This window comes from Natator depressus, chromosome 5 (genome assembly GCF_965152275.1).
Source record: "Natator depressus isolate rNatDep1 chromosome 5, rNatDep2.hap1, whole genome shotgun sequence".
Lineage (NCBI taxonomy): Eukaryota > Metazoa > Chordata > Testudines > Cheloniidae > Natator > Natator depressus.
In genome coordinates this window covers 1,318,893-1,342,414 of record NC_134238.1, presented here as the reverse complement: position 1 = coordinate 1,342,414, position 23,522 = coordinate 1,318,893, and the positions used below count along the sequence as shown (strand labels likewise).

The following is a 23,522-nucleotide window of genomic DNA, read 5'->3' as shown; positions in this document are numbered from 1 at the left end:
TTGACTATAAGCGTGTATTTGGCTGATCCTTTGGGATTGGAAGAACCTTTTCTTTTATATGACGAGATAAGATTTTCAGTAATCACCATAATATCTGACGTGTGTCTGGGTGGAGGCCGGAGGCTGGTACTTTAAGGGCACTGCGTTGTGTGGACGTCTGAGTACCCAGGGAGGGGCTAGAGAAGCTGGTTTGGGCTGGCTGGGTAAATCTACATATTGGAATATCCACCAGCGTTTGGGGTTTGTCTGCCCTGCTCTGTTTGCAGATCGCCCTGATTGAGTGACCTCAGCTGGCTCCCACGGGCAGCACCGTCAAACCATCCGACAGCCCAGGGCCCAACACCCTCCCACAAGCCAGGTAGGAGGCGGTGGAGCGCGTCACTGGGAAGAGCCTGGGCGGAGAGAGCAGAAAAGGCAGCGTCAGCAACTGCTCCATCAGGACGTCTCCTGGGGCCTCCTTCATGGAGATCCCTGGGGGTAGCACCCAACCCTCCACCCCACAGCGGCTCGGACAGAGCCACCCCGCAACCCCCCCGCTCCCCTGTCCCCCGTGTGCCCTGCCCCCCCCCAGCTCCGCCCTGCCAACCCCCTGCTCCCCTGCCCCCCGTGTGCCCTGCCCCCCAGCCCCACCCTGCAGATGTGGACCTTGCCCGAAATGTCCCCAATACGGGGATGGTGCTGCAGACTCACAGGACTGTCCGGTAGGGCTCTCACCGATTGTCCCTCCAGGGACTCTAAGGAAACCAGCGTCTGGCTGGGCTGGGCTGGCTGGGTGCCTTCTCGCAGATCCATGGCTTTCGATCGTAGCACGAGTCCTTGTTTATGATGCCATTTCTTATTGCTCCACATGACGAAAAGCTGTAACTCGGGTAGCTCCAGTCTCTGGAAAGAGAAGGGGCATTGCTGAGACGGCCCGACCCGCCCTACGCTGGCTGTCAGCTCTGCCACCCTGGCGCACTAAGGCCAGGTCACCATCGATTTCAAGGCCAGAGTCGCTTCACCCAGCGACAGCCGCAGCCCAGCCAGGAGCCCCTCCTTCAGCGAAAGCGACACCCACTCGGCACGGAAACCCGGGGGATGGAGACTCCGCCGCGTGCCTGGGTGAGTTGTTCCACTGGTTAATTCCCCGCCCGGTTTTCTGCCTTATTTCCTGTCTGATTTTTGTCTCTCTTCGTCTTTCAGCCACTGGGGCTTGCTCTGCTCTCGTCTGCCGCGAGATTGAGGAGCCGCCTGCCACCAGAAATCTGCTCTGTATGTAGGTGCCCTGGGCCCAGATCCACAAAGACACGCAAGTCCCAGGCCTAGGCACCCTGCGCTGCAGAAAATCCCCCCTCGGCTGCCGCTGAGCCCTGGAGGAGCCTAAAGTCACTCAGCACCTAACCTTTGGCTGTCAAGGGTTCCTGGCCCTGGCTGCTCTGGTCACAGCTGAGCTTCTGCCTTGGAATCCTGTCCCCCCTGGGCATTCACACCTCCCCTGCCTGCTGCTGCTTCTGCCGGCTCCCTTCAGCCTCTCCTGCCCCTCTGCCCCTCTCGGTGGGCTTGGCACAGGGCTCGTCTCCCTGTCCACCCTGGTCCAGTCGTGCTGCTTCTGCCCCCGGCTCTGCGGTGACTCAGCTCTGCCTCTCCATACTCAGCTTCATGGATTCCCGGGCCAGAAGGGACCACTGTGCAAATCTAGTCTGACCCCCTGCACAGCACGGGCCCTAGGACCGGCCTGACCCCCTGCACAGCACGGGCCCTAGGACCGACCTGATCCCCTGCACAGCACGGGCCCTAGGACCGACCTGATCCCCTGCACAGCACGGGCCCTAGGACCGGCCTGACCCCCCTGCACAGCACAGGCCCTAGGACCAGTCTGACCCCCTGCACAGCACGGGCCCTAGGACCAGTCTGACCCCCTGCACAGCACGGGCCCTAGGACCAGCCTGACCCCCTGCACAGCGCAGGCCCTAGGACTGGCCTGACCCCCTGCACAGCACAGGCTAGAGACCTGCCCTGAAATAATTCCCAGAGCAGATCTCTTAGAAAAAGATCCCATCTTGAGTTAAACATGGCCAGTGATGGAGAATCCACCATGGCCATTGGTAACTTGCTCCAATGGGTTAATTACTCTCACTATCAAAAATGTACACCTTATTTCCAATCTGAATGTGTCTAGCTTCAACTTCCACCCAATGGATCATGTTAGATCTTGCTCTGAAGAACCCAGTATTAAATACGTGTTCCCCATGCAGGTACTGATAGACTAATCACCTGTACCTGCATGGGAATCACATGTACCTTCTCCTTGTTAAGTTAACTAGACTGAGCTCTTTGCGTCTCTCACTGTAAGGCAGGTTTTCCAAACGCTTACTCATTGTCGTGGCTCTTCTCTGAACCCTCTCCAATTATCAACGTCCTTCTTGACCGGTGAACAGCAGAACTGGACACACTGTTCCAGCAACGTTGGCTTCCTTCTGGGAGTTCCCCAGTGTTCCAAGAGTTACTGAAACTCAACACTCACTGTCCAGTTCAAGGGCCAGTTTCCCAAAGCTTAAAGCAATTGTTGGCATGGCTGACTGGGCACACCTGTTGACAGTTGGGTAGCTGTGATGGGATGGACTTGCCCCACGACAGTAGCGTTAACAAGAACTGGAATTGTTCAAGGCCATCCCACCGGATGTCCCAAATGCCACGATTTCACAAACATGAAGTTACTCTGGTCAAAAAACATCCTGCTTAAATGGAGCTGTGACAGCAGCCACAAAACATTTTAAAAAAAACCAGTGGAAGACAGGGGACTACCCCACAGGTGCTGAAAAGGCTGATGTGGGCCTGAGAGACCAGTAACCCACCTGGGTACACCGGGAGGATGGGCCATGGCCAGGTAGTGAGGAAACCCAGCAGGGGGTGCTAGAAACAGAGGGTGGTTGCAGCGGGAGGGCTGCCGGGGGAGCTTCACAGTCCCTCTCCGGGGAGTGGGGAGTGAGGAGACCTGGGGGACAGCCAGGCTCTTGCAGGGTGAGGAAGAAGTGCAGGGAGGTGGGAGCAAGGAGTCTGGTGGAGTGACCCCTGACTGCCCGGCCTAGGTCCCTTGGCTGGAGCCCGGTGTAGGGGGCAGGCCTGGGCTCCTCCACTAGCCATGGGGCAGGAGTCGTGAAGGTCCCTGAGAAGGGGGGTGGATGACTCGAAGCCCTGGGAAAAGGGTCTATGGAGCAGTGGGCCCAGAATGGAGGGTGACAGATGGGGCGGAGGGAGTGTATATTTGTTTCTGTGGGACTTTGTTACCGCAGAAGAGGTGGGGCTAAATGTGACCCAGCCAGAGGGCTGAGTCATGGGAAGAAAGAGACCACTGCAGGGCCACAGTAGTTGTCAACAGGGGGTGTGAGAAGCAGCGATCCTACCACTCGCTGCCCAGCTGCGAAGGGGCGCACCAACCCCAACTAAATCATCCCAGCCAGGGCTTTGTCAAGCCGGGCCTTATAAACCTCAGTCGGCATGGTTTCATGGAAGGTCAGGCTTGACAAGCCCTTTTTACAGGGTTACAGGTCTGGCTGGTAAAGATACAGTGTGATAAAAGTAGCTGTGTTCATCAAGGTACAGCGTGATCAAGGTACAGCGTGATCAAGGTACAGCGTGATCAAGGTACAGTGACTTGGATTTCTCCAAGGCAGTTGACTTAGTACCACATGGTATTTTGATTTAAAAACTTGCAGTATAGGTGTAAGCAGGGTCTGAAAGAGCTCTCCCCTGACAGCTAGCTGGGGAGGGGAAAAGGTTTCAGGACCAGACTGTATTTACATGAACACACCCACTCGGCGTCGGTATCCAGCATTCAGCACGGTGCTGCCCAAAGTGACCAACGCTGGCTGGTGTTGGGATACAAATCACTTCACTCCTGACTGCAGGGGGGAGTGAAACGGTGTTATCCATGTTACCTTTATTGTATGACTAAAGGGCAGCCGAACCGTGCTGAGCCTGTCCTGATTGAGGGGGTCGCCCTCAACTGAAAGGAGCTTGCTAAGCCAGGGGCTCGAATGCCAGAGCCCTCCCCTGTGAAAGTAAGAGGGGTGGGGACAGGTGTCCCTGCTAGGAGGTGTGGATGATACTTATGGGTCCCAGGTACAGTTTGACCTGCCCCTCCCCACTGTTCACAGATACAGCTGAGTGCGGCGTCTTTTGTTACGTGCTCACTAGCACTGACATCACTTGTGGGGGGCAGCGTTTCTGCCCAGCCTGCTTCAGCAAGGCAGTTCCCCCCCCCCAAAAGCTGACAGTTCCTGAGAGCTGGGGGAGCCTCAAGGGACGGACCTGCCGAGGTCCCAGCAGAAGGCAGGAGGCAGTGGAAGATGACAGGGTGCACTGGAGCAGCGAGTGGCTGGCCGAGCAGCGAGCGGGTTGGCCAGAGGAACCGCGGCTGGCAGGGCAGCAAGACAGAGCAAGTGCTCAGAGGCCGGAGCAAGCCAGGTGCCTTCTCCCCCGGGTGGGAGGGGAACTCCCACAGCTGCGCCTCTGAACGCTGGGTCCTCACTGACCCAGGACAACCCCTGTGAGTGGGGTGTGGTGAGGGAGCAGAGGGGGGCACAGAAAAGGAACTGTTGGTTGTAGATCTCAAGAACACGAGGCGGAAGCTCTGCCCCACGCACTGTGGGCTGGGCGTCCTGCTCACAGTTTGTGTTTATGAATCTTGTTTGTGGCATTTTCCCTAATTAATGTCAGGTGACTTTTTCCTTTCATTAAAAGTTTCTTTCCTACACTCAGCCTCAGAGTTTGTGATAGGAGAAGTTTTGCCTCTCGAGGTGCTCAGGGGTGGGGATGTAATTGTCCCAGGTCACTGGGTGGGGGCTCGAGCCGGTTTTGTGTTGGATAGGTGGAAAGGAACCCCCAGATATTGAACCCAGCCCTGGTTGCTGCTGGCTCCACCTGGCAAAAGGTTTACAAATGGAACTAATAGGGCACATGTTAGATGGATTAAAAACTGGGAGGTTGCAAAATGTCTTTGTTCCCAATGAGCGGGGCCATTTCTAGTGGGGTCTCCCAAAGATCGGTTCCTGGTCCAACACTTCAATATTATCAAGAATCTAGATCATGATATAAAATCTTGGCTGGTAATTATGCAGGTGACACAAAGGTTGGTGGGGTGGTGAGTAATGAGGAAGACAGGAGACTGTCACAGTCATCTATATGGGCTGGCTAAATAGTCACAATCCGACAAAACGTGATTTAATACAGCCAAATGCATGGCAGTGCATCTGGGAACCAAGAACACTGGTTATTTCTACAGGACATGAGACTTTGTCTTGGGAAGCAGCGACTCACAAAAGGACTTTGTGTGGCCTCAACCTGAGCCGTGAGTGCTAGGCTGTGGCCAAAAGGGCTAATGTGCTCCTTGGGTGTATAAAAAAGGGACTTTCAGTAGAAATAAGGAAGTGATCTTAGCCTGACCATGCTGCGTACAGAGGCGATACTAGAATACCGTGTCCAGTCCTGGTGTCCGCATGCCAAATACCAAAGAATGTTCAGAGGCGGGTCACAAAAATGACCCAGAGGATGGAAAACAAGATATATGATGTGAGGTTTAAGAAGCCCAATCTAATCCGCTTATCAAAGACAAGGTTGAGAGGTGACACCGTCTCAGTGTCTAGGTTCTGACACATGGAAAAGAGAGCTGACACCAAGGGGCTTTTCAGGCTAGCAGACAAAGCCATAACAAGGTCCAATGGCTGGAAGTTGGAGTTGGACAAATTGATCCTTGAAATCAGATTCTGTTTCCTAGCTGTGAGGGTGATTAACCACCAGAACAGCTCACCATGGGAGGTGGTGGTGTCTCCATGGCTTGGAGTCTTTAAATCGAGGTCAGATAGCTTTCCAGAAGATATGTTTTAGTGCATCTTTGGGGAGCAGCGCTCTGGCCTGTGTGTGACGGATGTCAGGCTAGATAAACATCGTGGTCCCTTTTGGTCTATGAATAAATTACTGGTTGGGACTGTCCTCTGTGTGCCCACACTGAATGTGATCAGGTCGTGAGACCTCCCACACCTCTCCCAGACTGAAGTCCCTCATAACACAGGTTTTCTTCCCACGTCACAGACAAGAGGTTAGTGAGTATCCCATTCTGTTCTCCGGTTTGATTTGGTGTCTGTAACAGACCCCACCCGTGCACCCGCTGGGCTTTTTTAGCACATTCATCCATAGGCATGATCCTGCACTTCTGAGTTAGCAACACCTCTAAAACAGGTGATGCTGCCTTTCATGCAGAGTGCCCCCCCCCAAACCTTCCTAAAGAGGCTGTAACCAGTGAGTTTAACATCCCCGTCCTGTGACTCATCCCGCCAGGCCTCAGTGATGACAATAATACCTCATTTCTTCTCATCAATGAGAATTTCCAATTCCTCTGGCTTGTTAGCCGGATTCCCAGCATTGGGTCAGAGACAATTAAGAAATGTCTCCTCTTCACGTTCCCTGCCAGCGCTGTTCAGTACGTTCCTGACATCTGGATTTGTGTTTTACACTCATTTGCTCTGTGGTTTTGCCCCTTGCCCTCCCAGGAACCACCTGACTTACGCTGGGGCACTACCGATAAAGAATTTACTCAGAGGACTTGAAACTGCTTGAAACTCGTTATTTTGCAGCTTTTAGGTACATGGTGTTGCTTTAAATATTCCCCTCTGGCAAAGGGTCCACATGAGGAACTGCAGGCCCGTTGGTTCCATTTCGGGGAAACCACTTCTAACCCTTCCAGCGCACTTTAGTCAGTGGCTTTAGTTACAGTTACTAAAGTGCATGTTTCTTTTGGATGGTGCCACTGGTTAGCAAATGGAGCATCTAGCTTAAGAAATAAATATGATACTTACGGTTTAAAGGGTGAGTTATCAACCCACTTCCACTGCCACTGTGATTCCTTATTCCGGACTAGTCCAATCCAGTATGGGACGTCAGTGTTTTTCAGAAAATTCTAGGAAGAAAAGAATTCACCCCTGCATTCAGGTGACTGCTGTGAAGAAGCAGAGAACTGCAGGGAGAGGATTAGCTGGTGAAGAAAAGGATGTTTCCATGAGCACGATCACATTGCTCCAGAAGTGGGGTTACCCAGCTAGCCAGGTGTGGGGCGGCGAACAGCATCCTCCCAGCGCGCCCTGCTATTGGTTATCCATCGTACTGGATCCCACTCACCCCAGCCCACCAGAAATGAGAGGCCCTGGGTACTTTCCCTGCTGGGATCGGCTGTGCTAACTGGGCCTACGAGTTTCCCCGAAGTGTGAGCTCAGCTGTGAAAAGTGGGCGACGGTTCCTAAGATGTCACAATACCCCAGGACAAGAAATGGGATGGGAAAATGTGGAAAAAGGAGACAGACTGAATTAGTCCAAACAAAAAGGCCCCCTGGTGTAACTCAAGGATTGCGTTAAGGCCTTGCCTGATAAACAACTGACGTGTGGGACCGAAGTCAAGGAGCCAAAATTGGTGTGTCAGAAATTGGGTCTAATTGGTGGACAAAACAAGGAGGGCAGGGGCTGTTCTACCCACTACTCCCTTTGGCATCCTTAAAGAAGGAGACTTTGGGAGACAAATTGCCTACTGGAGCCAGCTTCACCATCCTGGCTGCCCTTCACCCCATCTCCTGGGACCATCATTCGGACCCTGAGAGATGTCCTGTCCTGACCAGACCGGACCAGAGAGAGGGACCCAGAGGACACCAGCTCTGGCTAAGTCCTGAACACCACTTGGGATGTGAGACTTCATCTCTCCATCTCCCTTGGGCGTCCCTTTCCTTCCCCACCTTATTTCTTCCCTCCCCTGTCCTTCTCCTTTTGACTTCTGTCTCATAAGAGTCTGGGTAGCCAGCCAAGACTGTACATTTTGCAGCAAGGCTGTGAGCCTGTGACCAGGGAGGCAGAGGAATGCAATGCCCTAACCAGCCCAATGGTGGTACGAGTTTTTCAGGTCTCAGACTGGCCGATCAGACCTTATGCTGGGCCTGAGTCTCTCCAGCAGTGAGGCTGCATGTGAGAGTCAGCACCAGAGAGAGAAGCTGCATTTTCTCTCTTTGCTGTTCTCTTCTCTCCCCTTTTGGGTGTTTGTCTTGTTTTGTCTTTTAGGAAACAGGACTGGACTTTAACAGCAGCGCTAGCCCATCTCAGCTAACGTCTTCTCCTCTCCCCAGAAGGACAGTTATCACCATCTTTGATACCATCTAGAGACTGTCAAAAGGGGGGCAGGTTCTTTTTAAAAACTCTCTCCAGCTGAAGGGAAAGGGAACAAGGGATGTTGTTCAAATGCAAGCCTTACGTAATACTTTAATTCCAAAGGCTTTAACTGTTTTGCCTTCTCTTCTGTATCTTTAATGAAAGGTTAAGAGGCTGTTGAATGGGGTGTTTGCCGGGGCACTCAGCAGGCCGAGGTCTCTGTAGACCAAACCCTGAACGTTGTTTAAAACTGTTCAATGCTGGACAGTGACAGGGTCGTGTTAACACCTTTGACTCTTTGGGCTGCTACACTCCCTCTAAATCAATACAACAGGCCTGCAGGCCCGGACCAGCCCAGCGCTCTATGGCTATAGCGGAGGAGTTTGCTGCTGCAGAAGCTGGGAGAGCTGCATTTACCCTGCCTGGCCCCAGCTGCCCCAGTCAGAGTGTACTGCCCCACTGCATGGAGAGGGGCTACTTCTCCCCAAGGTAATGAGCCCTTTCTCCCTGCTCATCAGCCCAGATGCACCATCAGCCATGAGCTGTGTCAGGTCCCCAAGGCTCAGCCCCCTCCTCTTCTCCCTCCACTCACCCCCGCTCTGGGTGTCCTCATTTCCACAGCCACTCACAAATTTGCCTCCTGCTCCTGCCTTGTCTCCTCCCTCCAATCCCACATCTCAGCCAGGCTCGGGGACATCTCCTCCTCGATGTCTCACCTGCAGCTTAACACTGAACTCCTGATCATCCCATGGAGAAGCCCATGGGGAAAGCAGTAATTTGGTGTTCAGAGCAGGGTTTGAATAGTGCGCAGTGAATAAGGCAGGGGCCACACCTTGAATGAGGAGCTGTGATAAATGAAGGGGGGTAGCTCCCTTTTATGGACACCCAGCCAGCCAGTAGCTATAAAGTCCCTCTTGATGGTTGTTCTCTGCTTGCTTTACCTGTAAAGGGTTAACAAAGTCCTCCAGGTAAAGGAAAGGGAGTGGGCACCTGACCAAAAGAGAAGCTAGAACTTTTTTAAAAAACTTCCCCTTTGTCTCTGTTATTCTCCGGGAAAAAGGGGAACAGGGAGCAGTTATGCTGTGAGAAGCTTTAAGCCAGGTGTGATCACAGATCATCAGCTCATACCTAGAATTATTTATTTGGAACCCCCAAATGTGTAAGCAGATCAGGAATGTTTAGAAAGATGCGATTAGGTTTATTTCTGTTTATTTCTTATGGCTAGTGGCCTCTGTGCTATCCTCAAATGCTTTTGTTTGCTTGTAACCTTTAAGCTGAAACCCCAAGAAAGCTATTTTGGGCGCTTAAGTTTTGGAATTGCTCTTTTAAAATCTAGCCAAAACCTAAGTTCCAGATGGATTTTCTTTCTTTTTTGTTTTTAATAAAATTTACCTTTTTTTTAAGAACAGGATTGGAGTTTTGGGGTCCTAAGAGGTTTGTGCACATGTTGTTTGATTAGCTGGTGGCAACAGTTAATTTCCTTTGTTTTCTTTCTCAGCTCTTCCCCTGGGGAAGGGGGGGAAGCGGGGTGTGTGAAAGGGCTTGAGGGCACCCCACAGGGAGGAATTCCCAAGTGCGTCTGCCTGGGTTCCAAAAGGCATTTTGCATTTGGGTGGTGGCAGCGTTTACCAAGCCAAGGTCAGAGAGAAGCTGTAACCTTGGGAGTTTAATACAAGCCTGGAGTGGCCAGTATTAATTTTTAAAATCCTTGCGGGCCCCCACCTTCTGCACTCGGAGTGCCAGAGTGGGGAATCAGCCTTGACAGGAGGATAAAAGAAACATCCAGGGAACAGGTCCATCTTGTGCCCTGAATGAGGCAGGGGTCATGGGGGAACAATAGCCTGTGGCCATGTAATTAAATGCTGTATCCTAAGGCATATGCACCAGGGGGCGAATTAAGGTAGCACAGGCAACCTTAATTCTGGCATTTCCTACCTGTTGCCTTGCCAGTGCCAAGTACAACAGGACAATTACTTCCCCCGTGTCTTACATACAACACTCCTGTTAACACACCCCAGCGTGCCATTTGTCTTTTTTGCAATGGCATCACGTTTCTGTGACGAAGTGGGAATGTTCTTAATGTTTTCTCTGGATACTGTGTGTGCCTCAGTTTCTCCATGTGTTACTCAACTATCTAGGTGGTGGGATCAGAGTGTGCGATTGTTGCAGAGACCCCTGAAGGGCAGGTGTGACACTGACTGGCTGCCTGGGCCAGAGAATGGCCAACACTCTGTATCCTGGCTGCTGATGGCCAAAGCCTGTCTCCTGCAAGAAGCCAGCTGGAGGTGTTGGAGAACAAAGACAGAGGTGACCTGTTTGCCCAGGAAAGAGACAAAGCCCGGAGGGGGGCGGCTGGACCTGACAGAGGCTGGGCTGCTGCGAGCTGGTCAGTCTCCTGGTTTGGGACTCTGGGGGAGTTGGGGGGAGCCCTGGGATCTGGAGCCCCCCAAGATGGACTTCGCTGAATGTTCCTGGTTTCTGAACTAACAAGCTCTGCTCTACGCTGGATATGAGTCAACAGTGTGCCCTTGTTGCCAAGAAGGCAATGGCATTTTGGGATGTATACGTAGGGGCATTGCCAGCAGATCGAGGGACGTGATCGTTCCCCTCTATTCAACATTGGTGAGGCCTCATCTGGAGTACTGTGTCCAGTTTTGGGCCCCACACTACAAGAAGGATGTGGAAAAATTGGAAAGATTCCAGTGGAGGGCAACAAAAATGATTAGGGGGCTGGAACACATGACTTGTGAGGAGAGGCTGAGGGAACTGGGATTGTTTAGTCTGCGGAAGAGAAGAATGAGGGGGGATTTGATAGCTGCTTTCAACTACCTGAGGGAAGGGACCTCAGGAGGTCCTCTAGTCCAGCCCCCTGCTCAAAGCAGGACCAATCCCCACTAGGAGGGTGGTGAAACACTGGAATGCGTTACCTAGGGAGGTGATGGAATCTCCTTCCTTAGAAGTTTTTAAGGCCCAGCTTGACACCACCCTCCTAGTGGGGATTGGTCCTGCTTTGAGCAGGGGGCTGGACTAGAGGACCTCCTGAGGTCCTTTCCAACCCTGATCTTCTATGATTCTATGATATGCTGGGTTCCCCACGCCTAATAACCCATCTGTGTCACATGCTGGCTGGGTCACTGCTGGCTGCGGAGTGGGGGGCAGGGCCCTTTGGGGGAGGGGTGAGGCTCCCCAGGGGTCCCGTCCAGGGAGACTCACTGCAAGGAGCTCCCGGGGTGACCAGGGGGCTGAATGCTCCGAGGTCAGACCCAGGAGGCACGGAAATCAAGCAGGCTCCTTGCCCTGGTGAGGGTGCCCTGAGGGGAGTCGCTGCTCCAGAATCCTGGCTGACTTCATTTAGAGCACCGGGACTGGGACTGCATGACAGATGCTAGCTCAGATTCTGATCCACTCCAACCCCTGGATCCTTTACAGCAGCATGACCACCCAGCCAGTTAGTCCCCTTTTTGTAGCTGTGAGTTTGATTTTTCCTTCCTAAGTGTCATATTTTGCACTTGTCTTTATTGAATTTCATCTTGCTGATTTCAGACCAATTCTCCAATTTGTCAGGGTTGTTTTGAATTCTAATCCTGTCTTCCAAAGCACTAACAATCCCTCCCAACTCCGTGTCATCTGCAAACTTTATAAGCATATTCTGCACTCCATTATCCAAGTCATTAATGAAATTATTTACTAGTACAGGACCCAAGACAGACCCCTTTGGGACCCACTGGATATGTCCTCCCAGTCTGACAGCAAACCATTGACATACTCTGAGAACAGACTTTCAGCCAGTTGTGCACCCGCTCTGTAGGGATTTCATCTGGCCTGCACGTCCCTACTTCGCTGATGAGAATGTCGGGGGACTGTGTTGAAAATCTCACTGCGGCCCCTGCAGGTACCAGGGGCTGCGCTAGTGCAGTGTCTTGCAAGGCTGGGGCTTTAGACTGGAAGCTGTTTAAAGCAGGGGCCGCGTCTTTCTGTGCGTGCTACGAAGCGCCCGGTGCACTGTGGATGCTGTAAAGCAAGCTAATTAATACTAGTTTAGATTCCATGGACAGTGAAAGTGGAAGTGGTATGAAAGAGCTGAATGGCAGGGCTCCCGTTATTCCTTTCCTAATTTCTCTGAGTTTTACCCCCTTTCTCACTCTCTGTATAGATCCTCTCCTGCTTTGGGCTCTATAAATATTTGTCCCTGTTCCCATAACCTCCCCCACCCCAACGCTGGTCACAGAGCCCAGCTAGACCAATTCAGCTCTTTTAGCCTCCCCCATAAATCGATCCCTCCAGCCCCTGGATCATTGCCATTGCTCTTCTCTGAGCCCCTGCCTATTTGCCAACACCCCCCAGCCTGGAGACACCCGCTCTTTACACAGTGTTCTGGCTGTGGTCACACCGGCCGTGCATGTACCGTACCGGCATTGTCCACCAGTATTTGGTGATAAGAAGCCGAGCAGAGTTCAATTCACATTCTTCTTTACTTTTCTGCCAATTCACCTTCTTCTTCGAGACGAACAAGCACTTTCCTCTGTACAACACCCACTGCGCCGGGCAGCAGCCTGGAGAGAAGAGGTGGTGAGAAGCTCAGAGGTTGTCCTGGCCCTGTGTGCAATTAAAGGGCTCATGCCCAGGGCTGTACAAAGAAGGCCTGGTCCCTCCCCAGGGGCTCACACTCCCCCAGACTGAAGGCTGCTCCAGGAGCTGCTCTGAGCTGGGGGGAGGGGGGGTTCCCCAAGGGTTTGGGGCAGGCTGGGAGCTGAGTCCCAGGCTCAGATACAAGTGAACTGTTCATGGGGTTCAGGGGAGCTCCCAGCCTTCCCAATGTGTCCTGCAGCCCCTGACTGACCCTTCCAAAGGTGTGAACCCTCCAGTACCATGACAGTCAGCCCCAGCCAACTCCGCTGTGGCTCTGTGGGTTCAGCCACCGTGAGGACGTGGGCACTGCTCCGTTACAGCTCTGGCCGGAGGGCTGGGCAGTGATGCGCAGACAGACTGAGCCCTTCTAGGGATCGGGCTGTTTCCCTCGTTCTGACAGAGCTCCTTGTTCCGCGTGAGCAGACAGCGACTCGCTGCCCTTGTCACCTGGCAGCCGCCTCCTCCCCGTGCCCCGCTCTGCCCGTTGGGGAGGCCCCAGGCTGTCTGCGATGGCGCACACACTCCCCTGCACCATGCAGACCTGGGGGCCAGCGCTGCCTGGGGGAAGAGCTGCCCCTCCTGAATGACCAGAGCCACTTGCTGCAGCATGGCCCTGGTGCCCCTGCTGGGGGGTGGGGTGCCCTAGTGACCCCCGCCCCGGGAAGGCAGTACCTGTCTGCTCGCAGGAGTGGATGCTGGACAGGGCGCTCTCCGTTTGGTTCAGCTTCTCTTTAATTTCTCTCTTCTCCTCCTGTACCCTCGCCAGCTCCTCCTTCGTTCCCTCTAACGCGGCCTCCTGCTGTCGCAGCTGCTTCTGGCTGCTGTTCTCCTCCTGCCGCATCAGCTCCAGCTCCCGCCTGGCCTGCTCCAGCTCCCGCCTGGCCTGCTCCAGCTCCTGCCTGGCCTGCTCCAGCTCCTGCCTCGCCTGCCCCAGCTCCCGCCTGGCCTGCTCCAGGTCCCGCCTGGCCTGCTCCAGCTCCTGCCTGGCCTGCCCCAGCTCCCTGGCCGTCTGCGCCAGGGTCGCCCCCTTGGTGCTGACTTGCTGGGAGAGGCGGCTGCTCTCGGCCTCGTGCGCTCGGGACGCCTGCTGCAGATGCTGGGAAACCTGCCAGTCTGCAGGGGACAGACAGCGTGAGCCTGGCCGGACGCAGGGGCGCACGTGCCAGCAGGGCGGGGCGGGGCCGGGAGGGCGACTCGAGAAGTGGGCTCACTCATCCACCCCAGCAGGGCCCCAGGGGGACAGGGACCCTCCCGACCGTGGAGAACAGCCCCGTAATGCCAGAGCCTCCAGCAGCGGTGACGGAGACTCAGGAACGCTGGGCCGAGGCGGTTCAAACAGCTGGGAGGCGAGTGGGGGCTGCAGCCAGCGGGCAGCCTCCGAACCCACAGCGAGGGGCCCCGGGCGCCGGCCAGCGAGGGCCGGGCAGAGCGCCCTGCAGGCAGCCAGCCAGGGCCAGCCGAGTGCCAGCCCAGCAGCCTTTCCTGGCCCTGCCAGGGACCCGCCTGTGCCCTACAGCCCCTGGCCAGCGGAGCTGGGGTAGTGTCAGCCCCGCCATGCGCTGACTGGCCCCAGCAGCATCTGTGCTGGTGGGCGGGCGCCAGGCGGGCAGTGGGTAGAGGGCCCAAGAAACAGGGCCCCGCCCCTCCCTCCATGGGCCCCTCCCCAGAGAGGATTCCCTGACAGGGCCCCCCACATCTCCCTGGTAACAGAGCCCCCACCTGCCCTGGGACAGGGCCCCCCACATCTCCCTGGTAACAGGGCCCCCGACTGCCCCGGAACAGGACCCCCCCACATCTCCCTGGTAACAGAGCCCCCACCTGCCCTGGGACAGGGCCCCCCACATCTCCCTGGTAACAGGGCCCCAGTCTTCCCCGGAACAGGGTCCCCCCACATCTTCCTGGTAACAGAGCCCCCACCTGCCCTGGGACAGGGCCCCCCACATCTCCCTGGTAACAGGGCCCCCGACTGCCCCGGAACAGGGCCCCCCCACATCTCCCTGGTAACAGAGCCCCCACCTGCCCTGGGACAGGGCCCCCCACATCTCCCTGGTAACAGGGCCCCAGTCTTCCCCGGGACTGGGCCCCCAGATGCCCCGGACAGGGCCCCCCATGGCTGGATCCGTGTTGCTGCTGGGGAGGTTTCCTGAGCTGCAGCCAGAACTCTCCTTTGCTCGGGTTCACCCCCCCGCCCGCGCCCTGTGTCACCCTGAGCCCCCCCATGGTGCCCCTGCCCCCCACATCATCACTCCCCACATGCAGCTCCTTCCCTCTCTCCCCTGGCCGGGTGTCTGGCCCCACAAGCCCCCCACAGGCCGAGTCCCCTACTCACAGCGAACCCCCAGGCCGATGGTGGTGGCCAGGAGGAAGAGGCAGGTCCCCAGCAAGCCGAGGGGCAGGTACCGTGTGCTCCACCAGGGCTCTGCGGGAGAGAACCAGCTGCGTTAACGTGTGGGAACCCTGGGCACCAGGTCCCCCATCCCCTTCCCCCGAGAGGGCAGCGTGCCTGGGAACCCAAACCCACGGCCCAGCTCCCCCCTCCGGCCACCCAGGGAATGGGGCTCAGCCCCCCAGGAGGGCAGTGGGAGCCAGGGGAGAGCTCCCAGTGCCGTGGGGCTGCAGGGATACGACCCGCCCGGGCTTAGGCTACCGGCTCCGGTTCCCCCACAGTGCATGGCTGGCAGCCTGGTGGGGTGGGCGCCGGAGCCCTGCCCGTGCAGTGGGCCACACACCGAGGCTTTGCCCTGTGCTTCTGCCCACCCAGCTGGGGCCTCTGCCCTCACCCAGCCACACTCCCCCATCCCCATCCCCACCAGGAACAGGGACACTCTGCCTAGAGGCCGGGACAGGCTCCTGGGGGCATGGCCAGCACCAGCTGCTGGAGTGCAGGGGAGCGCCCCGTGGGCAGGTCTGGGCTAACCCCAGCTGCTGGGTCATTCCAACCTGATCCCTGAGCCAGCCGGGCGAGGACCCCACAGACAGAAGAGCCCCAGCAGCCCCCCAAGCCCGTCCCCGGTGCTGGGCCAGGTATCGCCTGGGGCCTGGCCCAGCCTCCTGGGGAGACAGGAGCCAGTTCACTATAGCGTCCGTCCCTGCCCAAGAAGTCTGTTCTCTCCCGTTCGGAGCCTGATGGGGGCCGTGTCGGAGCGGGCTGCGTGGGGGGTCTGAGCTCCTGTGAGTGGGCTCCATGCCCCTTGTGTGGGCTCTCCCCACGCATGCCCCACCAGCCGCTGGATTTCCTCTCTGTGGCCAGGCGGCCTGCTCCAAACACTGGGCCTGGGGCCTCGTGCCTGGCTGGTTACTCTGGGCGCTCACAGCTCCACTCAGAGCTGGGTGAGCGGCAGGGCCCAGGCCCCAGCCCCTCCGAGCGGCAGGGAGAGGCAGCTCCAGCCGGGCACCCCCAAAGGAGGCTCCAGCGAGCATCGGCCGCAGCAGCTCTGTAGGGCTCCACGCCCCAGGGGCTCTGCAGCCAGCGGGGACACAGGACACAGCCCTTGTTATCCTACACGGCAATTCGTTACCATGGCCCGCCTGTGATGAGGTGTGTGCGGATGTAGCTCATGCACCTGTTATACGTGTAACCCTTCCGCCCATCAGCGCTGGCAGCAACAAGGGCCGGGTTCAGTATCTGGGGGTTCCGTTTCAATAACACAATGCAACCGGCTCGAGCCCCACCCAGTGACCTGGGACAATTACACACCACCCCCTGGGCGCCTCTGAGAGGCAAAACTTCCCCTCTCGCAAGCACAGAGTCTGAGTGCAGCCAACGTCTTTTAACAAAGGAGGGAAACAATGCGGCATTATGTTGGGGAAACACCACCAACAGGATTCATAACACAACCCATGAGCAAAAGACCCACCCCCAAGTGAGTTGGGCAGCGTCCTCTTCCTCTCAGGGTCTTAAGTCCAGCAACCCAAAAGTCACCCAACTCTCAGGCGCTGTCCTTCGTCAGTGCAGCCCCAGAGTTCAGAACTTCATCTGCAGAGTTCACCTCCCAGCCCAGGTGGAAGGTACGGAGGCACCTTACACGCGCGGCTGCTCAGGGCCGACTGCCTCACTGCTGTGTGGGGTCCTGCCCCAGGCCTCTCCGCCAGCCACTCACCAATGTGCCCTCAGGGCCACCCCCCATTTAACACAGCTCTCAGTGAGTTCAGCTGTTAGCAGAGGAGCCTCGCTGCTGGCACACCTGCATAAGCTTCTTACACTAGAATCACTCGCCCAGAGCAGATCTCACGCTTAAACCCAGGTCTCGCTGATTGCAGCTCAACAGCATTTCACAGGACTCTTATCTGAATCAGCTCTATTATTACACAGTGTAAAAAAAAAAAACAAGAGGGCAGCATTTCAAAACCAGACTACCACATACAACTACAGGTTTCAGAGTAACAGCCGTGTTAATCTGTATTTGCAAAAAGAAAGGCACACTTGTAGCACCTTAGACTAACCAATTTATTTGAGCATCAGCTATAGCTACATACAACTACCTCTCCTAAGCCACAGGCCTGTGGAACCATGTCCCTTGCCTAGTGAGTGCTTCTCAGTTGAGGGAGAGCCCCTCAGCCATAAAATGCCAAGTACAGTTCTACTGTCCTGGATTCAAATAACCAGGATAACAACACTTTATTACTCCTGCCCCAATAACAAAGAGACCAGGGATCCCACAGCAGGCAAGGTGACCTTTGGGCAAGCAGTCCCATCATGCTAGGCGGGGTGGGTGTGCCCATGCAAACGAGATCAGCCCCTGAAGGCCTTTTCCACAGCTCACCACCAGATATCAGGGGAGAGCTCATTCTGACTCCGCTTACAGAGACCTCGATTCACTGCCACGACACTCTGGTGGTTGGTTGTTCCTGTGGTCAGAAATTCCCCTTAAACCCTCAACTTTCAGCTCCCCAATACTTGGGGTTTCCGTTGGGCCGTTGATCTCTTCGAAGCTCATAGACCTCAAGACGTACGCTACCTGCGGACGCTAATGTCTTACAGGAGACAGGCCTGTCGGCTGACTATCACTACAGCCGCTAAATATCATGAAGGTGTGACGAAGTGGGACAGTTCTTAATGTTTCCTCTGAATCGTGTGGGGGTGCCTCAGTTTCCCCTAGGCAGTTCTTAAGTATCTAGGGGGTGGGGTAAGGGTGTATGATCATTGCAGAGCCCTAGAGGGCAGGTGTGTGCAGGGGTCTGGACACAGAGAATGGCCGACACCCTGTTTCCTGGCAATTGATGGCCTGGGCCCTTCCCTCCTGCAAGGTGAGTGCTAAAGGGTTGGAGAACAAAGGAATCAGGTGCCCTCCTGGCCCGGGAAAGGGACAAAGCCCATAGGAGGGGGCGCTGGAGAGAGTTTCAGTTTGGGGCTGGCTGGGGACATGGAGTGAAGGGCAGATGTGGTTGTCTGGCTCACTGCCCCCAAAATTGGACCCAGCTGAGGAGCGGCGGTGAACCAGCTGAGCAGCGGGGAACAGCAGAGCAGCACACAGCAGGAGTTTGTCTGGGAGTTCGCCTGGGGTGAGCCCAGTGAGGCTTATATCTTGCCAACTTCTCTGAGGAAGCTCATAGTAGGAAGGTGATATGGAGGGGGGGTGTTCAGCTATTGTGACCTGCACTGGATGTGCCATGTTTGTCTTTCTTCCAGAGGACAGAAGCGACTTTGTCTGTACAAAGTGCAAGCTGGTCTCCATATTGGAAGAGAAGATTGAAGGTCTGGAGCAACAGATAACGACCCTGCGTTGCATACAAGAATCTGAGGATTTCCTGGACAAAAGTCAGGATATGCTTCTACGGGCACAAAGCTCTAAAGATTTAGAGCAGGTTGCACAGCGGAGCCAAGAGGCCAGTGAAGAAGCTTGGCAACATGTGACCTCCAGAAGAAGAAGGGGGAATGTCCGGGTTCCAGCAACACGGACACAGGTAACTAACCGCTTTCATGTTCTCTCCACAGGTACCATTGCAGAGAGTGGACCAGATGATACGTCTGGGGGGAGAAAGCAGAAGGAGACTCCACTGGTTGGAAGGCATGAGATGCGCTGTCCTGAGGTTGGGGGTTCCACGACCACTGCTCCCAGGAGAAGGAGGCGTGTGGTGGTGGTCGGGGACTCTCTCCTCCGGGGGACTGAGTCATCTATCTGCCGCCCTGACCGGGAAAACCGAGAAGTCTGCTGCTTGCCAGGGGCTAAGATTTGCGATGTGACGGAGAGACTGCTGAGACTCATCAAGCCCTCGGATCGCTACCCCTTCCTGCTTCTCCACGTGGGCACCAATGATACTGCCAAGAATGACCCTGAGCGGATCACTGCAGACGACGTGGCTCTGGGAAGAAGGATAAAGGAGTTTGAGGCGCAAGTGGTCTTCTCGTCCATCCTCCCCGTTGAAGGAAAAGGCCGGGGTAGAGACCGTCGAATCGTGGAAGTCAATGAATGGCTACGCAGGTGGTGTCGGAGAGAAGGTTTTGGATTCTTTGACCATGGGATGGTGTTCCAAGAAGGAGGAGTGCTGGGCAGAGACGGGCTCCACCTTACGAGGAGAGGGAAGAGCATCTTTGTGAGCAGGCTGGCTAACCTAGTGAGGAGGGCTTTAAACTAGGTTCACCGGGGGAAGGAGACCAAAGCCCTGAGGTAAGTGGGAAAGCGGGATACCGGGAGGAAGCACAGGCAGGAACGTCTGTGAGGGGAGGGCTCCTGCCTCATACTGAGAAAGAGGGACGATCAGCGAGTTATCTCAAGTGCTTATATACAAATGCACAAAGCCTTGGAAACAAGCAGGGAGAACTGGAGGTCCTGGTGATGTCAGGGAATTATGACGTGATTGGAATAACAGAGACTTGGTGGGATAACTCACATGACTGGAGTACTGTCATGGATGGGTATAAACTGTTCAGGAAGGACAGGCAGGGCAGAAAAGGTGGGGGAGTAGCACTGTATGTAAGGGAGCAGTATGACTGCTCAGAGCTCCGGTATGAAACTGCAGAAAAACCTGAGTGTCTCTGGATTAAGTTTAGAAGTGCGAGCAACAAGAGTGACGTAGTGGTGGGAGTCTGCTATAGACCACCGGACCAGGGGGATGAGGTGGATGAGGCTTTCTTCCGGCAACTCGCAGAAGCTACTAGATCGCACGCCCTGGTTCTCATGGGTGACTTTAATTTTCCTGATATCTGCTGGGAGAGCAATACAGCGGTGCATAGACAATCCAGGAAGTTTTTGGAAAATGTAGGGGACAATTTCCTGGTGCAAGTGCTGGAGGAACCAACTAGGGGCAGAGCTCTTCTTGACCTGCTGCTCACAAACAGGGAAGAATTAGTAGTCGAAGCAAAAGTGGACGGAAATCTGGGAGGCAGTGACCATGAGTTGGTTGAGTTCAGGATCCTGACACAGGGAAGAAAGGTAAGCAGCAGGATACGGACCCTGGACTTCAGGAAAGCAGACTTCAACTCCCTCAGGGAATGGATGGGTAGGATCCCCTGGGGGATTAACATGAAAGGGAAAGGAGTCCAGGAGAGCTGGCTGTATTTCAAGGAATCCCTGTTGAGGTTACAGGGACAAACCATCCCGATGTGTCGAAAGAATAGTAAATATGGCAGGCGACCAGCTTGGTTTAACGGTGAAATCCTAGTGGATCTTAAACATAAAAAAGAAGCTTACAAGAAGTGGAAGTTTGGACATATGACCAGGGAAGAGTATAAAAATATTGCTCGGGCATGTAGGAATGAAATCAGGAAGGCCAAATCGCACCTGGAGCTGCACCTAGCAAGAGATGTCAGGAGTAACAAGAAGGGTTTCTTCAGGTATGTTGGCAACAAGAAGAAAGCCAAGGAAAGTGTGGGCCCCTTACTGAATGAGGGAGGCATCCTAGTGACAGAGGATGTGGAAAAAGCTAATGTACTCAATGCTTTTTTTGCCTCTGTCTTCACGAAGAAGGTCAGCTCCCAGACTGCTGTGCTTGGCAGCACAGCATGGGGAGGAGGTGGCCATTCCTCTGTGGACAAAGAGGTGGTTCGGGACTATTTAGAAAAGCTGGACGTGCACAAGTCCATGGGGCCGGACGCGTTGCATCCGAGAGTGCTAAAGGAATTGGCGGCTGTGATTGCAGAGCCATTGGCCATTATCTTTGAAAACTCATGGCGATCGGGGAAAGTCCTGGACGACTGGAAAAAGGCTAATGTAGTGCCCATCTTTAAAAAAGGGAAGAAGGAGGATCCTGGGAACTACAGGCCAGTCAGCTTCACCTCAGTCCCCGGAAAAATCGTGGAGCAGGTCCTCAAGGAATCAATCCTGAAGCACTTACATGAGAGGAAAGTGATCAGGAACAGTCAGCATGGATTCACCAAGGGTAGGTCATGCCTGACTAATCTAATCGTCTTCTATGATGAGATGACTGGTTCTGTGGATGAAGGGAAAGCAGTGGATGTATTGTTTCTTGACTTTAGCAAAGCTTTTGACACGGTCTCCCACAGTATTCTTGCCAGCAAGTTAAAGAAGTATGGGCTGGATGAATGGACTATAAGGTGGATAGAAAGTTGGCTAGATTGTCGGGCTCAACGGGTAGTGATCAATGGCTCCATGTCTAGTTGGCAGCCGGTGTCAAGTGGAGTGCCCCAGGGGTCGGTCCTGGGGCCGGTTTTGTTCAATATCGTCATAAATGATCTGGAGGATGGTGTGGATTGCACTCTCAGCAAATTTGCAGATGATACTAAACTGGGAGGAGTGGTAGATACGCTGGAGGGCAGAGATAGGATACAGAGGGACCTAGACAAATTGGAGGATTGGGCCAAAAGAAACCTGATGAGGTTCAATAAGGATAAGTGCAGGGTCCTGCACTTAGGACGGAAGAACCCAATGCACCGCTACAGACTAGGGACCGAATGGCTAGGCAGCAGTTCTGCGGAAAAGGACCTAGGGGTGACAGTGGACGAGAAGCTGGATATGAGTCAGCAGTGTGCCCTTGTTGCCAAGAAGGCCAATGGCATTTTGGGATGTATAAGTAGGGGCATAGCGAGCAGATCGAGGGACGTGATCCTTCCCCTCTATTCGACATTGGTGAGGCCTCATCTGGAGTACTGTGTCCAGTTTTGGGCCCCACACTACAAGAAGGATGTGGATAAATTGGAGAGAGTCCAGCAAAGGGCAACAAAAATGATTCGTGGCCTGGAACACATGACTTATGAGGAGAGGCTGAGGGAACTGGGATTGTTTAGTCTGCAGAAGAGAAGAATGAGGGGGGATTTGATAGCTGCTTTCAACTACCTGAGAGGTGGTTCCAGAGAGGATGGTTCTAGACTATTCTCAGTGGTAGAAGAGGACAGGACAAGGAGTATGGTCTCAAGTTGCAGTGGGGGAGGTTTAGGTTGGATATTAGGAAAAAAAATTTCACTAGGAGGGTGGTGAAACACTGGAATGCGTTACCTAGGGAGGTGGTAGAATCTCCTTCCTTAGAAGTTTTTAAGGTCAGGCTTGACAAAGCCCTGGCTGGGATGATTTAGTTGGGGATCGGTTCTGCTTTGAGCAGGGGGTTGGACTAGATGACCTCCTGAGGTCCCTTCCAACCCTGATATTCTATGATTCTATGGGTCCTGTTCTCTGCACCTACAAGCTCTATGTTAGACCATGTTCCTGTCGTCTAATAAACCTTCTGTTTTACTGGCTGGCTGAGAGTCATGTCTGACGGCAGAGTTGGGGGGCAGGACCCTCTGGCTCCCCCAGGACCCCACCTGGGCAGACTGGCTGTGGGAAGTGCAGGGAGGGGCAGAGGAGGCTGAATGCTCCGAGGTCAGACCCAGGAAGGTGGAAACCTTTGAGCTGTGTGTCCTGCAGACAGGCTGCTCCCAGAGAGACTTCCCCCGAGTCCTGCCTGGCTTCATGGGGAGCAGTTCCCGAGCATCACCCAGGGACTCCGTGACACCTGCCCGGCTTGCTCCCCCCGGGACCCCTGGGCTAGGGGCAGGGCGAACAGCCACACACTCACCTTTGCTCTGCTCCGCCCCTTGCCCCCGCCTCACCTCCCCAGGCTGGGCCAGCTGGATGTTCTCGTAGGTGAGCTCTGCCTCCTCCTCGTCTGCGGGCGCTGCAGGGAGGGAGAGGGCGCTGGTTAGTCTGCAGCCTGGCTCCGGGCAGGGGGCGGCACCACGCAGGGGCAGGTCAGCTCTTACCTGCCTCCCGCGACCTGGAGCACACGCTGCTCCCCACAGGGGCCTTCACGAACTTCAGGTCGGCATAAACGACGCTCTGGGCCATCTGGGAGCCGGCTGCAGCTCCGGGGCTCGCTGGGGAGGGGCTGGCAGTGCCTGCGCGGTGCTGGCTGGAGAGGGACAGGCTGTGCCCGCGGCGCCGGCTGTGGGGGAACCGGCTGTGCCCGCGGCGCCGGCTGTGGAGGAACTGGCTGTGCCCGCGGCGCCGGCTGTGGGGGAACCGGCTGTGCCCGCGGCGCTGGCTGTGGAGGAACCGGCTGTGTCCGCGGCGCCGGCTGTGGGGGAACCGGCTGTGCCCGCGGCGCCGGCTGTGCGGGAACCGGCTGTGCCCGCGGCGCTGGCTGTGGAGGAACCGGCTGTGTCCGCGGCGCCGGCTGTGGAGGAACCGGCTGTGCCCGCGGCGCTGGCTGTGGAGGAACCGGCTGTGTCCGCGGTGCCGGCTGTGGAGGAACCGGCTGTGTCCGCGGCGCTGGCTGTGGGGGAACCGGCTGTGCCCGCGGTGCCGGCTGTGGAGGAACCGGCTGTGTCCGTGGCACTGGCTGTGGGGGAACCAGCT

General features: G+C 55.4%; 1 protein-coding gene across 1 annotated transcript; it reads right to left on the bottom strand.

Annotated features, from left to right (window-relative positions):
* On the bottom strand, positions 1 to 23,158 carry LOC141987139 (B-cell differentiation antigen CD72-like). The gene is made up of 8 exons (XM_074952202.1): positions 22,928 to 23,158; positions 22,744 to 22,842; positions 15,122 to 15,211; positions 13,465 to 13,905; positions 12,574 to 12,716; positions 6,834 to 6,934; positions 691 to 882; positions 1 to 392 (listed from the first exon to the last, which is right to left on the bottom strand). The coding sequence occupies exons 1-7, from the start codon at positions 23,010 to 23,012 to the stop codon at positions 735 to 737; spliced, it is 1,107 nt and encodes a 368-aa protein (XP_074808303.1). The 5' UTR covers positions 23,013 to 23,158; the 3' UTR covers positions 1 to 392; positions 691 to 734.
* Positions 23,159 to 23,522: the final 364 nt, after the last annotated feature.